General features: G+C 37.9%; 1 protein-coding gene across 2 annotated transcripts in view; it reads left to right on the forward strand.

Moving 5' to 3' along the window:
• The window catches only part of ITIH5 (inter-alpha-trypsin inhibitor heavy chain 5), a 75230-nt gene extending 65226 nt beyond the window's left edge, over positions 1-10004 (forward strand). For both annotated transcript variants that reach the window (XM_074268727.1, XM_074268726.1), the window contains exons 12-14: positions 4646-4762; positions 6495-6872; positions 8799-10004. In XM_074268727.1, the coding sequence (XP_074124828.1) occupies positions 4646-4762; positions 6495-6872; positions 8799-9085 (782 nt within the window). In that variant the 3' untranslated portion in view covers positions 9086-10004. The remainder of the gene's footprint in view (positions 1-4645; positions 4763-6494; positions 6873-8798) is intronic.
• Positions 10005-16935: the final 6931 nt, after the last annotated feature.

Here is a 16935-nt window from a genome sequence, read left to right on the forward strand (position 1 = left end):
TAGTGGCTTCAACAGTAATAGGGAAATTCAGAAGAGGTTGAAGCTTTGGGGAAAAGATTATATTTTGGACATGATAAGTTTGGGATGTCTATGGGACGTGTAATTTGAAATGTTGTTGGACTGAAGTCAGAAAAGGGATTAGGGTTTGATATCTAGATCTGGGAATTATTTGCACAGAGACAAAATCAATGGGAGCCAAATGAGAAAGTGTAGAGAGTAAAGAGAAGAGGAATGGGAAAGATGCCTGGGGAATAACTACACTTCCCAGGCAGAACGTAAAGACAGAGCAAGGAGACTGAGAAGGAGAGATCAGACAGATAGGAAGAGAAACAGGAAAGACCAGTGTTGAGAAAACCCAGAGATGAGAGAATATCCTAAAGGAAAAGGTGATCAACAATGTCAGAGGAAGCAGAGTGGTGAAGAAGGTAGTAATGTGAGAAAAGGTCATTAAGAGATGAATGGTAATTTTGCAGAGGGCAACCCAGTTGAATGATGAAATTGGAAGAGATTGTAAAGGGTTTAGAGGAGAATAAATAGTAAATGGATTTTTTTTTTTTTAGTTTTGCCAAGGAAAAAGGGAGATATGAAATGATAGCTAACATAGAAAGTAGGATGAAGTGGAGGGTTATTTTTAAGGAAAGAGGAGACAAAATTTTGCTTTTAGGAAAAGGGAAGGAGGGAAGAGGTAGGGGGAAATTGAAATTAGGAAAAGAGGATGGAGAAGATAGTGGAGGAAATCTACTACATTTGATGGAATGAGATCAAGAGAGCATGTAGAGGAGTTGGGCTTGATAAAGAGGAGGAGAATCACCAATTCATCAAAATCTGAAGTGATGGAGATAGTGGTGATTTGATGTCAGGTGATTGTGAGATAAGAAGGTGAGAAGAGGTAGCTCATGGGACATAGTCTCACAGTTTTGGGGGGGTGAATTATGAGGAACAACTAAGGATGAGGGGAGAGTGTTGTGGGAGGTTTGAGAAGAGAAGAGTAGATCTGAAGCAGCTGCTGGATGAGTAGAGAATCAATTAGGGAAGAGGAGAAAGTTGCCTTGCTGCGGTGAGGACCCCATAAATATTATACGACATAAATTTGTAGAGGAATCCAGTTTTGAGAGTTCTTCCAGTTCCCTTCAGCAGCTTGTGCCTATAAATGATGGAGGTAAATGGTGGCTATTATATCTAGTGCTGATGTTTGGTAAGACATGATTGGTGACAAGATAAAGGGTAAGGGACTTGAGAGCAGAAGATTACAGCACTGGGCTAGTTCATTAAGGAAAGAATACTCATTAGCCTCAGAGACTGAATTTAAAAGAATGGCTTCACCACTGTTTGATGTGACTGTTAATACTCCTCTGTATCTATTTCTAATCCATAAAATAAGGGGATTGGACAAAATGTGCTTTAAGATTTCTTCTAGAACAAATATTCTGTGACTCTTTGGGTTAGTGTGCACACAAGTTCTCTTTGGCAATGATTAACCCCAAAGTCAGGAAGATAGATTCCTCCTCTCCTCACTGCCTATGACCCTAAAGGGGAAGGTGTTCAGGCTCACATTATTCAGTTAATAAGTAACTATTTAGGAGAAATAAGTGAACATTGGTATTTGGTATAGATCTCAGGAAAAAATATTGGACTGTAAGATAAGAGACTTATGTATAGAATAAGAACTCAGTACTAGAAGGACTTACTTGACCTTGTATACAAGGATATAGAGGGACTTATTGCAAAATTTAGATGTAAATTAAAGAAAGTAGGGAAAACCATTAGACTGAATAGATATAAGCCAAATAACATGCCTTATGACTATGAAATGGAAGTGAAGATTATAGTAAAAGATTAAATTTGGTAGTAAATGATTAAATCTGGTAGATAAAGTGCCTAAAGAATTATGGACAATGGCTCATAGTGTTATGCAGAAGACAGCAATAACAAATCTCCCAAATAAAAAGAAGAGCAAGAAAGCAAAATGGCTATCCGAAGCTGAGGAAAGAAGGAAAACAAAAAAGAAAGGAGAAAGAGAAATATATAACCAACTGAATGGGAATTCCAGAGAATAGTAAGGAAAGAGGTTTTCTTAAATGAGCAATGCAACTATTTCAAAATCCGATTCTTTTTGTACACTAAAATAACTGTATGGACATGTATACATATTGTATTTAACTTATACATTAACATATTTAACATGTATTGGTCATCCTGCCATCTGGGGGAGGGGGGTGGGGGGAAGGAGGGGAAAAATTGGACAGAAGGTTTCGCAATTGTCAATGCTGAAAAATTATCCATGCATATATCTTGTAAATAAAAAGCTATAATAAAAAAAATAATAAATGAGCAGTGCAAAGAAATAGAAGAAAAGAAATAAAGTGGAAAAGGCAAGGGATCTCTTCAAGAAAATTAAATATGTGTTTTTTTCCATTTTGATCTGATTTTTCTTGTGCAGCATGATGAATATGGAAATATGTTTAGAAGAATTGTACTTGTTTAACCTATATCAGATTGTTAGCTGTCTTGGGAAGAAGGGAGATAGGAGAGGAGAAAAATTTGGAAAACAAGATTTTGTAATGTGAATGTCAAAAACTATCTGTGCGTATATTTTGAAAAATAAAATATTATCAACAAATAGAGATATCAAGGGAACATTTCATGCAAAAATGGAAGTGATAAAAGACAAAAATGGTAGAAACAGAAGGGAAGAGATTAAAAAGGAGTGAATACAAAAAGAACTATGCAAAGGATCTTAACATCATTGTTAATCACAAGTGATGTGATTACTGATCTAGAGCCCTATCTAGGTCTTGATCTAGGTCCTGAAGAATGAAATAAAATAGGTTTTAGGAAGCATTGCTAACAATAAACCTAGTGAAAGTGATGGAATTCTGGCTGAGCTATTTAAAATTCTAAAAGATGATACAGTTAAAGTGCTTCATTCAATGTGCCAGAAAATGTAGAAAACTCAACAGTGACCACTGAATTGGAAAAGATCAGTTTACATTTTGATTCTAAGAACAATGCAAAGGAATGTTCAAATTACTGAGCAACTGTACTTATTTCACACATAGGCAAGGTAATGCTCAAGATTCTGCAAGCTAGGCTTGCCCATGGGATCATGAAAGATTTAAGTGAACAACTCAACAACAACAACAATGACAAAAGGGAGTGATTGAAAAGCAGTATGATGTAGTGGATGGAGAGTTAGTCGTGGTAGTCAAGAAGATCTGGATGCCAGTTGCATCCTTGATACATATTTGGCTGTGGGACTCTGGACAAGTCACTTAACCTCTTAGTGGCCACTGAATTCTTTCCATTAGTGTAGGTACTGAATGATATTGGTAAAGGTAGTTTTTTCATTGACAGTTCCCTTTGCCAATTAAATCATGGGTCTGGTTCAAAATAAAATAGCTTGCTTTAAAGTTTATAAAGAGGTTTACTTACATTATCTCATTTAATCCTCATAATAATCCTATGAGAGAGTTGCTATTATTATCCTCATTTCACTAGTAAGAAAACTGAAGCAGGGAAAGGTTGAGTTGTCCAATCACATAGCTAGTAAAAGTCTGGAGTAGGATCTGAACTCAGGATTTTCTAATTCCAAATCCAGCATTCTAGCCACCATGCCACTTAGATGCATAATTGATACTTATTCATGTTTCATGGTTTATAAAGCACTTCTCGTAAATATAATATATATAATAATATAATAAATGAGAGCATTTATATAACACTTTAAAATTTGCAAAATGCTTTACAATTCTCATTTAATCTTCATAACAACTCTGGGAAATAGTATATAATTATCCCATTTTACAAAAAAAAAAAAAAAAAAAAAGGGAAACCAAGGTAGACAGTATCTAAGTGACTTGCCCACTGTCATTAGCCAAGTATTTAAAAAAAAGAAAAAAAGACCACAGAGAACTAGGGGATTCAAAATTCATGTCTCCTAATTCCAAGTTCAATAGAAAAAGGCAAATATTTAGAGCTAGAAGGGACCTCCAGCCATTTAATTCAAACCCCATTATTTTACAGATAAAGAAACTGAAGTTTAGGAAAATTGAGAATCCTACTTATTTTAAATTGCTTCCCCCCCCAAAAAAAAAAATTACATAGGCCATAAGTGAAAAGGGTAGGATTTGAACCAGGTCCTCCACTTCAGAAGTTAGTTGGGATGGGGCAGGCTTAGCTATTCACTAGCATTTTAAAAACTTAAACAATGTATATTAATGTCAGTTTTAACCTACACTGTCTTTCTCCACCATCACCTCCCTATAACTATCAGAAGGGAATCAGAAAGGAAATTTTAAAAATTATTGAGAAAGAAGAAGCAGTTAGCTAAATGACTCAGTGGATAGAATGAATCTGGAGTCAGGAAGACCAAAGTTCAATTTGACCTCAGACACTACCCATGTGACACTGGGCAAGTCACAAACTCTGTTTGCCTTAATCCATTGGAGAAATAAATGGCAAACCGCTCTAGTATCTTTGCCAAGAAAACCCTGTGGACAGTATGGTTCACAAACTCATCAAGATTGGACATGACTGAAAAAGAAGCCGTATATGGGAACCTCCCTACTCACATCCCACAGCCTTCTCTTATACACTCAATCTCTACATTGGGCTTAACTTTTCTTCTCTTTTCTTCTTCTGTTAGCGGACGGAGACCCTCATTTTGTGGTGGACTTCCCCTTGAGCAAGCTCACTGTTTGTTTTAACATCGATGGGAATCCTGGGGACATTCTCAGACTTGTATCTGATCACATGAACTCTGGTAAGCTCCTTCCTGGCTTGTTGAATTAAATGAAAGAGAGGGTGGAGGGATTTCTGCACTCCACCACCACTGATGGGATCCAGATATCTACCCCTGCCATTTTCAGAGAACAAGAAGCGAAAGACCTGGGACTTCATCCCCAATTTTATTTTTCTCTATGTGAATTCAGCACAAGTCATATAATTTCACTACTTGATGCTTCATTTCTTTGAAAAATCATTTCTTTTCTTAAAAACTTATATTAATGCCTAATATATGCAAGGCACTAAGCCAGGTGTTTGTAATACAAAGGGGGAAAATGTACTGGTTTCTGCCATCAAGGACCTTACATTCAGTGATCTGAATAAAACATTAACACAAATACATAAAGATAGGTAATTTGAAAAAGGAGAGAACACCGGGAAAGATGGTTTCATGGAGGAGGGAGCACTTGAAGTGATGCCTGAAGTGTCATCCCCTAGAGCGATTAAAAAGATACTTTGGAACAAGAGGATTAATTAGGGAGAGTGAGGCTCTATTACATGGCAGTAACCTTTAATGAAAGATTCTTTTCAGCCAAGAAGAACAATCCATGTCAGTACATATTGTTTCATTAGGCATTAAGATATGATGTATGCATGTTTAACATATTTTGGACTACTTGCCATCTAGGGGAGGGTGTGAAGGAAGGGGGAGGAAAATTGGAACACAAGGTTTTGCAAGGGCTAATGTTGAGGAATTGTCCACACATATGTTTTGAAAAATAAAAAGCTTTAATAAAGGGGAAAATTATCATGTATGAAGCTACCACTTGTATGATATTCAACCAAGCAATATGAAAATCTACATCTTTGCTTGAGAGAACTTCATTAAATCTTAGAATACAGCACTGGAAAGAAATCTCAGAATATCTAGAGCAACCTCCTCATTTTTCAGATGAGGAAACTGAGGCCATAGTGACACAGGAAGAAGAGGCAAGATTTAAACTGAGATTCTCTCACTCCCAACCCAGTGCTTGTCTAGATACATAACAGTGCCTCTTGAAAAATATTAATTTTTCTTACATCATCTTCATTTCACAATGTATCCTTCTTTTCTTCCCTCCACAGAAAGTTGTTCCTTATAAGAGACAAAAAGAGAGAGAGAGGGAAAAAAGCATTTTAGTGAAACTATCCAATACTTCAGATGAATATGATAGTGTATAAAATGCTTTACACACATGCCCCCCCCTTTCCCCAATAACACCTCTTCTCAATTCTTCTCTTCTTGGTTGTTATGAGTATTCACCATTCAAGTTTTGTGGTTCTTTCCATTTATCTTGTAGCCATTTGTAGACTTTGACTGGTTCTATTTACTTTGCTTTGCATTTTCTTCATATCAGTCTTTTCCTCCGTGGCTACTCTTTGAAAACTGTAGCGGTGACATCCCAAAATGTCTAGTTATGGTTGCGACAAGTGAAAGATCCTAATTGGAGACAAACAGGACACTATCAATCTTTGAGTCATGGGACAAGCAGTGCAATGGAGGGCCCAAGGAGCGAAGGTCGAGAGCCCCAATGCTTTGAGCTTGTCAGTGTCTAGCCACCAAGAGCTGCTTACTGATGGCCATTTGTCAGTAGAACACTACTTGCTCTGTTCTTAGATAAAAGGACTGTATAGCTGGTATCATTAGGGTAGTGGTTCTGCTTTCTTTTTCTGGAGAATGGAATAATTTACCTAACGGCTGTTTTGTTTTTCCTTCCCCCCTTCATAAGGTGTCACAGTGAATGGAGAATTAATAGGGGCCCCAGCTCCTCCGAATGGTCACAAGAAGTATCGGACGTACTTCCGAACCATCACTATCCTCATCAATAAGCCGGAGAGATCTTACTTGGAAATCACCCCAAACAGGATCGTTTTGGATGGTGGCGACAGATTAGTTCTCCCTTGCAACCAGAGTGTAGTAGTGGGGAGCCGGGGGCTGGAGATGTCTGTCTCTGCCAATGCCAACATTACAGTGACCATCCAGGGCACAATTACCTTTGTTATTCTTATTCATCTCTACAAAAATCCGGCTCCTTACCAGCGAAACCATCTCGGCTTCTACATCTCCAATAGCAAAGGACTGTCAGCCAATTGTCATGGACTTTTAGGTAAGATATGTGTGTGTCCACTGGTCTGCCTCTTTCTATCTTTTACTTTCTTCTATTTATATTGGGTTTCAGGAGACAATTAAATTTTTTAACTCGAAGTTGAGATGCTGCTGACATTTCTTTCTCTTCTCCCATCTTTTCTCCCCCTTCCTTGCCCTTATCTCTTCTCCTTTCCTCATCTCTCTTCCTTCCACTTATCCCCTCTCTTCATTCCCTTTTCCTCTTTTTTCCCCCCTCTCCACCTTCCATTTAATTGGTATAAGGAACTCCTGGTGAAGAAATATTCTCCACTAAGGTAGGAACTGCAATTTATAATCTTAGAATCATTGCATGAGACTTGCCAGTGGTTACACAGTCAGTATATGAGAGGCAAGACTTGAATCCAGATTTTTCTGTTTATAAGACCAGCACTTTCTTCACTAGGTGGTGCAATGGATAGGAAAACCTGAGTTCAAATCCAGCCTTAGACACTAGCAATATGAACTGGGTAAATCATTTAAACTCTTTCTGTGTCTTAGTTTCCTTAACTCTAAAATGGGGATAACAATAGCACTTTTCTCTGAGGGTTCTAGTGAGGATCAAGTGATCCCCAGCACAATGCCTGGCACATTGTGTAAGAGCTCAATAAATACTAGTCCCTTCCCTTCACCTTCCGCCATGCTATGCACCTTTAGTTTAATTAGTTATAGATAATTTGATAGAAATACTTTTGTATAACATAATATATGTAAGCATGGATTCTCATTTAGACATCCATGAAGACTTCTGGGAATGAGCCTATGGTTCTGAGAACTATAAGAAAGCGAAAGGTTCTGTTTTCTCACTTTTCAGTAAAGTGCCATTAATGAAGTTCAAGCCATTTTAGATTCTTTGATGTCAATCCCCTGTGTTCTTAGCTAACAATATTCTTGCTCTGTTGTTTAAAACATTTTTATTAATAGCTTTTTATTTTCAAAATACATGCAAAGAAAGTTTTCAACATTCACCCTTATAAAACCTTGTGTTCTACATTTGTCTACCTCCCTTCCTCCCACCCCTCTCCCTTGGACAGCAAGTAATCCAGTATAGGTTAAACATGTGCAATTCTTCTAAACATATTTCCACATTTATCATGCTTTCTTGCTTCATTATTGACCGTGCCAATTCCCATAGCTCTCTGGCTCCAAATGAACAGCAAGACTTTGTGCCAGAGCTGGGTTTAGAAGGCAGGATTTCTTGGTATTTGAACCTGAGATTTTAGCAAGTCTTATCTATCAAGAATGAATTCTGCTCTGGATTGGGGTCTACAACCCTACTTGACTGGAAGAATTCTGATTATGAATATCAAAGTGAATGGACTGTCTCTTACAGTCTTCTTACTTTCCTCAATGTGCACACACATTAAACGCCTCTGCATTAGGTCCAAAAAGACCTAATCCTACTTTCCTGTCACTCCTATCTCATTTTTAATTTGCTTAGGGGCCAGGTTGGTAGATCTCCATAAAGCAGGTCTGGAAAATTTCCAGTGTTAAGATAATCGGGAACAATCTTTTTACAAACAGCCTCCAAACACAGAGGGAAAAGGAAAGACTTCTGAGAAAGTCAAAGAAAAGAATCATAGATGTAAATCCTGACATCAATTGCATCTCTTCATTTTATAGATGAAAAAACAGCCAGAGAGATGTTAAGTGATTTATTCAGTCACAGAGCTAGTAAGGATCTAAGATAGGATTCAAATTCTGGTTTCCTAATTCCAGTTCCAATTTTGCTAGTCCACCTTGCCTCTCCACATCTTATACTGTAATCATCTTAAAATTTCTCCCTGATGTCATAGCATTCTCTTTTACTAACTCTAAGAAATGTTCATTTCAGTTAATCCAGCCTGGAGCCAAATGTTATCACATCTGTGCTGGGTTTACTCACATTTGTTTCTTTTTCCCCTCATAGGTCAATTCCTGAATCAGGAGCCTAAACTAACAAAAGAGCCAGCTGGCCCACGGAGTCACCCTGAACCTGCAGTCTCCCAGGCAGACCCAAGCTCTGAGACCATTCTGAAGGTGAAAGGGCACCGGGTTCCAGTGGTCTGGAAACAGAGAAAGATCTACAATGGACAAGAGCAGATAGACTGCTGGTTTGCCAGAAATTCAGCCAAGCTCATTGATGGAGAGTACAAGGATTATGTAGCCTCCCATCCTTTCGACACAGAGACCACTTTTGGAATAGGAGCATCCTAATGATTTTTACAATTCTGGATATAAGAACTCATGGTAGGGAAATGACAGTCGAAGCTATTCTAATGTATGCAACTCTTCATACCACGTCCTGAGCAACTTAGCTACTCTACAAATGTCAAGCTGACCAAAGGATAGGGAGGGGAGACGTGGATGAAGAAATTATTTTCTTCCTTCTTTCCCCTTTCCTACTCACAGGGGAGAAAGAGATGATACAATTAAGTGGGAGAAGCAAGTGAAACCTTGACTTTCTCTAACATGACTCCACCATTTTTCCATGAATCTCAACACCTGTCACAAATTAACCAACTCCTTTGTGATACAGGCTGGTTGACTGGAGACTTTGCCTTTGATGTGGCTTGTCTGGGTCAGCAACTTTGCCTTTTGCCTCACTCCAATGCTTGGCGAGCTCTCCTGTAAAATTAAGTTCTCCCGGATGTGTGGCTAGATCCTTGTTTGGGAGGACGCTCTAACCTGTCTGGGGTTATAGGTCCTAAAAATAGCACATGGGTTTAATAATGGCCAACAACTGTATTATACTTTAGGAAAATCTCCTCTGTGGTGTTAGCTCACCTTTTTAAAAATTAGCTTAATTTTTTTTCTTTTTTTGACTCGTATAGGAATTGATATGAGATCAATCCTTTTGAACCTAAAATCTTTTTAGCTGGATTTGTAAATAACTGGACTTGGTTTGTTTGATATTTTCCTATTTGTTTGGTTATGCTAAGTTCGTAAAGGAGGGAAAAATAACAAACATCATGTGTATTTGAAGTAGTCTGCTTGGAATGCTGAGAATCTTGCCAGCTGTGTGTTAAGTCACTTACAAAACTGAAGGAAATCTCTGGTTTGCTCTAACAGATTTTGGATGATTTTTTTTTTTTTTTTTTTTTTGGCAATAAAAGGTTCTTCAGGAGATGATGAACTGAATTGTCCCAAGTGGAACTGGGGTGTGTTTTGGATTCAGAGCAGGACAACTAGTCTAGCAGGCTGGCTAGCTTTAGGGGATTAACTTGCACGTTCCGGGGAACAGGAGGGCACACACTTACCCAACCTGAAAAGAATGCCAGCATCTCAGACTTACACAGGCCATCCAGCCAGAAATCATGGTGTGAGTGAAGGAGTTTGATTTTTCTCAGACCTTGGCCAAACTGGTGTCACAAAAGGAAGAGGATAAGAGTGGAAATTAAACCCACAAATGTTGTCCATTTAATTTTTAAACATCCCATTTAAAGCCAAATTGCATTTCTAAAGGGGAATGAGTGTAATAGTAGAAAGGAAGCTTTATCATTACTCTTTTCCAATATCTCTCTACCTTTGGTCTGCTGTTCAATTATATTGTCTTTTAAGTGAAACAAGCCCACATCAGAGCAAGTGAGGAAGTTTGTCAGGGAAGTAGACAGATGCAGGGTGTATGGAGCCAAGTAGAAGAGAGGTGCCAGAAGTTTTTAGCCAAAGAAATATTTTATTTTGAAGATGGCTGTAGTGGAAGGTCCAATGTTAACCTCAGGAGAAGTTCCTTATGTTAGGAACGCTGCCAAACTAGCCCTCTCATGAAATGTGAAAACAACTCCAGGTTTGGGGAAAAATCAGAATTAAGAAAATTGTTTGTCGTGTTTGTCTTCCCTTGGAAAAACATCAGGAATAGCCAAATGTCATCCACGTGTTAGATCCAGTTAGCTTCAGGGGAAGAAGGTTAGGTCATAATACTGTCTAATTTCTCTAACTTTTCTTAAATCATCAACTGTCTTTAACAACACATGGCCAGGAATTGGTCTCCTTTGTTGTCAGTTATATCCCTTATTCTGCTATCCTGTTCTCTTTCTTTCCTCCTCTCTCCCCCCACCTCCTCTCTCCTTCTCTCTCTGTCTGTTTCCCACTTCCCCTCATCCTCTTTCTCTCTCACTTAGTACTGTCTCAAAATAGCTTCTTGCTCTGAGACAATAGGTGCAGAGACATCTAGTCTAGACTACATGGCAATTGTTATACAATTTGGTACTCTCAGAGAAAAGGGAGCAGCAGGAGCCAAAACCCAGAAGGAATTGGGCAGGCTGCTGATGGTCCTTTATCTCTTACTTTACATGTTAGTGCCTCAAACGGCAGATATAGCCCAAAGGAACCTAGTCCATTTTAAGCATTCCACAAAATTCAGAATGAGGACTTTAGATTAAAAGGATTTCTTGACTGTGAGCTTCTTTAAAGGTGGAACCAGACAATCATTTTATGGCCATTTTTCCTTGTCATCTTTTAAGTTTATTTGTCTGTTCTCTTTCTAGGTGTCCCAGAGGCACTAGGAGTGATAGATAGAACTTACTTTAAAGCCAGGAAAGACCCTGCTCTGGCCCATAATGATCACATTTGGCAACTCACTTAACCTCTCAGTGCTCTAGGCAGGTCATAGACTACCAATTTCATAAAAGGTGCTGACTTGCCAAGGTAGACTCCCTCATCCTTACAACTCTAAACTCCTGATCCAGGCTTTATCTTTTAGATAAAGCACCAGCTAGGTGGTGCAGTGGACAGAGCACCAGCCTTGAATTCAGGAGGACCCAAGTTCAAATCTGGTCTCAGACACTTAACACTTCCTAGCTGTGTAACCCTGGGCAAGTCACTTAACCCCAGCCTCAAGGAAAAAAAAAATCAAGCTAGACTCTATAAGTAGAACAAATATTTAACTGAAGATCTTGGGAGAAGGAGTGTAGGGATCAATTATCAAAGGGAGAGGAAGAGGAACAGCCAAAGCCTTAAGATTTTAGTGATGGAACAGAAACAAAATTAGAATTCAGCCTTTCTTACTCCTCCTTCCTGGTCCTTTGAGGGGCTTAGAACAACACTCCCTTTACAATCATTCTGCTTCATAACAGCTTTCTCCTAACTTGGTCCAAAAAGACCCATGTGCTGGGATTTGGCCATGTCTCCTTAAGATTTGTTTTGAATGACTATTCCCAAAGGTCCTTGATTTGCTTTCCTTACATCTTGGTACCTTTGGCATTCTTAGACATTTGTCAAAACTAGACAATAGCAGCATCTATTGGTGGATCTTTCTTCTGGAGCTTCGGGAATGAGTGGGATATCCAATTGATTTTTGATCAGAAACACATTATAATTTTCTAATCTTACTACCTCTTTTCAAGTATCTAGAAAGGGATGTGTACAAAGATGATTTTCCTGGGATATCCTACCACTATGTGACCTTGTGCCTCAGTTTGATCATCTGTAAAATGAGGAGGTGGACCAGCTGATTTCCCCTTGCAGCTCTAAAAGGCAATTGTAATAGGGATTAAAGAACTGCAATAATCCCTTTGCCTTTTCTTCGATTTCTCTGCTGCACAATGATATATTTATGAAAAATTGGCTAGAAGTCTGGATGCACTCTGTGACTGGAAACCTAAATTAGCCAATAGGATTTGATCAGTGAGTGACTTTAGCCTTGCTGTCTCACACTAAGCAATTATAAGCATTTATTTGCCCCCTGCTTGCCATAGAACACTGTGCTAGATACTGGGCATACAAAAACCCTAATAAAATCATCCCTGTTTTCAAGGAGGAGTGACATCCCTTTTAGGAAGATATGTGCCCAAACCAAATGAATTAATTAGACCACACATCTATTACCAGAAGTGAAACTGTAAGAGCTCTCTCTGCCAGTGGGAATATTTTGCAATCACTAAAAGTTCATGCTCAGTTCTTGGTGCTTTTGGTAAATTAGGAAGGAGGAGTTATGGGGATGCTGTGAATTCAGTCAACTTGACAACACTCTTTTGGGTCTCCCTGAGGTACACTGGTATTCTACAAAGGGGCTGTTCCCTCGCTTAGGGTTTCTTTAGACCTGTACTTTTCTGAGTTCACTCAGTGCATGAGGATATTAATGAATAGGAACTTCAGAATCCTAAAGGTTTTTTTTTTTTTTCAACCTAAAGATGTCTTCCTCACAACAAGCTAGCAAACAAATAAAGAAGAAAAAAAATCAGTAAAACTAATCAATATAGCAATTTACTCTGACAGTACAACATAATGTTCTGTATCCATAGTTCCCCACCTTGATAAAGAGGGAGCCACATTATTTCATTTTTTTAGCAGAATAATTACATTACAGTTGCATAGAATTCAACTTCTTATCTTTGTGTGTGTGTTTGGGGGTGGGGTGGATTTTGGAATCTTGAAGTAAGGGACCAAGAAAAGTGGTTTATGTAAAAATTCAAAAGTTAGTTTTGTCCCCTTCTCAATCATGGGATGAATGTTCCAAAGATAAGAATTTGAACAATTCAGTGAAGGTGCTGGAATAGTCAGAAAAAAAAAGGCAATTCTGTTACAATTGTGTGCTTATCTTTTTAATCTATAAAATAAATATATACTAAATGACTTTGAGAATGCCATTTTTCCCCCTTCATATAAGGCAACTTCAGTCTACAGCTTAGGATCAACTCAGCAATTGGCAAATGTTGACAGTGATGATGGTAAGGGCACTAAGTTTGGTTCAAGGAAAAGTTGGGTATGGATAAAAGGCTTAGGTTTGAAGGGAGAGGCAAAAAGTATTTGAGTACCCAGAAAAATCAAGTGCCTTATGTTCGTTTGAAATGAAACTAATTTAAAACATTTCCAGCTGTGTGACCTTTCAGAGATCCAGCACCTGAATCTCAGAGAGAAATTTAGCTCAGGACATTAGGTTTCCAAACCTGAATGTGAGCTTTACTTTAGTCTTAAAATCGCTAGGGAGAATGGGAAGAGCAAGGGTCCTCCGACCAGAGTTTAAATCTTACTTCTGATGCTCACTACATGGGGCAAGTCACTAAATGTCCTTGGCCCTCAGTTTCCTTCTCTGTAAAAAAGGGGTGGATTTAAATGACCTCTGATGTTCCTGGGTTTAACTCTGGAGAACTGAGTAATATATGTTGATTAATATGGAGTTGGAATTGACTTTTTTTTAGCTACTTCAAGGAATACTTGTTAGTTTGAATTGAAAACTGTATCCTGATGGATAAATTAGGTGACTGCTAGCCCAATTTCCTTCACATTTTTCAAATAAAATGTGCCTTCTGGCTAAGCTGAGTCATGAATAATGTAAGCCTCTTCTTTCTCAAAGGCTTCCTAAGAGGAATTTTAAGTCACTCAGGGTGGGTATGCTCAATTCCACAGTTCTGTGATTAAAAGAAGATGGAACCCCTACAGCAAGCAAATGACACAGCTGAACAGATGTGACAGTTTTACTTCAAATGTTTATTACATTCCATAAAAAGCAAATAAAAAATAATAAAAGGACATTTTTAGAAAGTCAATTACAGTATAATAGTTAAGATTCAATTTAAAAGGAAAGGAATTTTTGCAAGAGGGATATTTTATTTTTTTAAAAGTGGTTGATGACTACATTAAAAATCATTTTTTAGTATAGCTTGGTATTTTTTTTAGGGGGGAATACTTTTTAGGGGACTAAAAGGGAAGCAAGAATGTAGAAGGATTTCTCCACCTTTACAGCAAAAATGCAGCCTTGTGGTTCATATTCTATCCAGTAGTGTAATGGGTTTGAAATATATGAAAGTCAATAGGCAGACTAAACTGGTATCATCCACAAAGCCAAATTGAAATATTAAAATGACCATGCAAAGCAACATGATTACAGTTTCTCCTTATTGGTCTTTCAAAAAGGCATCAAGTACAAATGAATAGCACTTAGTTCTGCTGTTATGAGAGCAATATATTACCTTCCTTTACCATAGTTTCTCTCACATTCTTATTCTACTTACAACCACTGATCATCCAAATTCCCCAGATAAATTTTCCAGTTACTTTCTTGCATCTCAAAGGTGTCTTAGGATCATAGATTTGGACCTGGAAGGGACTTTAGAGGTTGTGGAATCCATCATTTTACAGATAGGGAAATTGAGACACAGAGCATTTATGTGACTTGCCCATGTCACGTAGCTGGTAAGTATCCAGCGCAAAATTTGAACCCAACTCTTATTGACTTGAGTCCATTGTCTTATTCTCTAAACCAGGCTGCCTGGTTTTAGGTGACATTTTCCTTGCTTGTGTCAAAGATGTTTTTTTAATTTTGGGGGCAATTCTCTGAGCCTGCAGAAAGAACTGCCTTTCTCATCACTTCTGGGCCTCATTTTCAAATCGATTTGAAAAATATTAAGAACCTGCTATGCTCAAGGGACTGGACCAGACATTGGGGACACAAAAAAGAAAAATGTAGTCTTTGTCTTCAAGGAGTTAATGGGGAACACAACATATAAACAATCACAGCAGGAAAAAAAGAATAGGAGAGGAGAGAGTACAGGAAAATTAAGGGGATCAAAAGAAATTTCCTGTAGGAGGGGCCACCCCCCTGATCTGAGCCTTGAAGGATAACAAAGGTTTTAAGAAGCCAGGAAGGAGACTGACCCACATAAAATTGAGATCTAAGCATCATCTAAAAAGAATTAAAACAAAAATTGAACAAGACCTAGCACGTGATGGGGAAGGGTTGGTATTAAAAAGGGAACAAACAGAGGACTCTTATCAAGAACTAAATCAAAGCCAGCTAGTTTGGCGTGAGTACAGTATAGCATCTGAAGTCTAAGATCTGAATAGCCAGATAATGGACACAGATTCCTTTTTGCTTATTTATAGGGGCATTAATCCCCAGGTAGATGCTTTCTTAAGGGGGTGGAAATAAATGAAAAAAGTATAAATGGGAAGTAGGCAGGCAAATTAAAGTTTCTGAAATTGGCAATCAACATATCCACTTAGATTAAAATTACCCTCCATAGTATTGTTTTATACTCAGTGCTATAAGAATCAATAGTTATTTTGTGTACTCACAAAGAACATTCAAATGGAGACATTGTCTTCAAAGGTGCACGTGTTCTCAATCCTGGCTGAATTTTTCACATAACCATGCTGTTCCTCAAGATGCATGTCCTATTTCTCTTCTTGCTTTTACTGTTATATTTATTTTTAAAATGGATATGTTTTGTTTTTCCATGAAAAATATGTACAGATTGTCCCTACTCTGTAAAAGCTTTCTTATAATCAAGTTAAAGAATTAAATAAATCTGTTAATATAATTAGACTTCATCTGAAAGTGCATGTACTATTCCATGTCTGTAGATCTTCAATCTTCCTATTTTAAATATGTTTTTAATGAACAGAAATCTATTTTTTCTCCCTCATTCCTCAGTTCTTTGAAGGAAAAGAATGACTTTTTTTTGTTTAAAAAAAAAAAGATTCATAATCAAGCAATTTGTCACATTGTCATACTTTTGTGCTCCATTACCCCAAGCCCTGGGCTTCAATGGACTGGATTCAACATTTGATATGTTTCATCTCCACCTGGAATTTCTTCTGGGAAATCTCATAATATAATTCCAATATAGCTCATATTCAGGTCTTCATAACTGTGGGTTAAAAGATCCCTAGTTTCTGAACAAAATATATTGGGTGTAGGATCATATTTTCTAACTGCATGATTAAAAAAACACATGAAGGACTCAGTAACTTATAAACAACTGATATAGTTCTCCTGCCTTGCTTGTGAGCCTCCCCAGAACCCTAAATGTCTCCCCTCAAGATCCATGGTATAGACCTGTGACTCAGACTTCCCAACAGAAGATAATTAACATAATAATTAGCTTTAATATAATGAATATAATTATATATTATAACATAATTAATTTAATATAATTAGCTTTGAAGGGAATGCATTCCAGTGAATCCCAGGTTCACTCTGGGAATGCCCCTCTAGTCTGGTAGAACTCTTCTGAAGGGCTGGGACTATCCCTGGAAATGCTGGAGAAAGGCCACTTCCCTTGCACTGGCCTTCACTCTGTCCAAATGACTCACGGCTGTAACAGCATGCAAGCTTGAGGGTGTTT

The sequence above is a fragment of the Sminthopsis crassicaudata genome, chromosome 5, assembly GCF_048593235.1.
Source record: "Sminthopsis crassicaudata isolate SCR6 chromosome 5, ASM4859323v1, whole genome shotgun sequence".
Taxonomy (NCBI): Eukaryota; Metazoa; Chordata; class Mammalia; order Dasyuromorphia; family Dasyuridae; genus Sminthopsis; species Sminthopsis crassicaudata.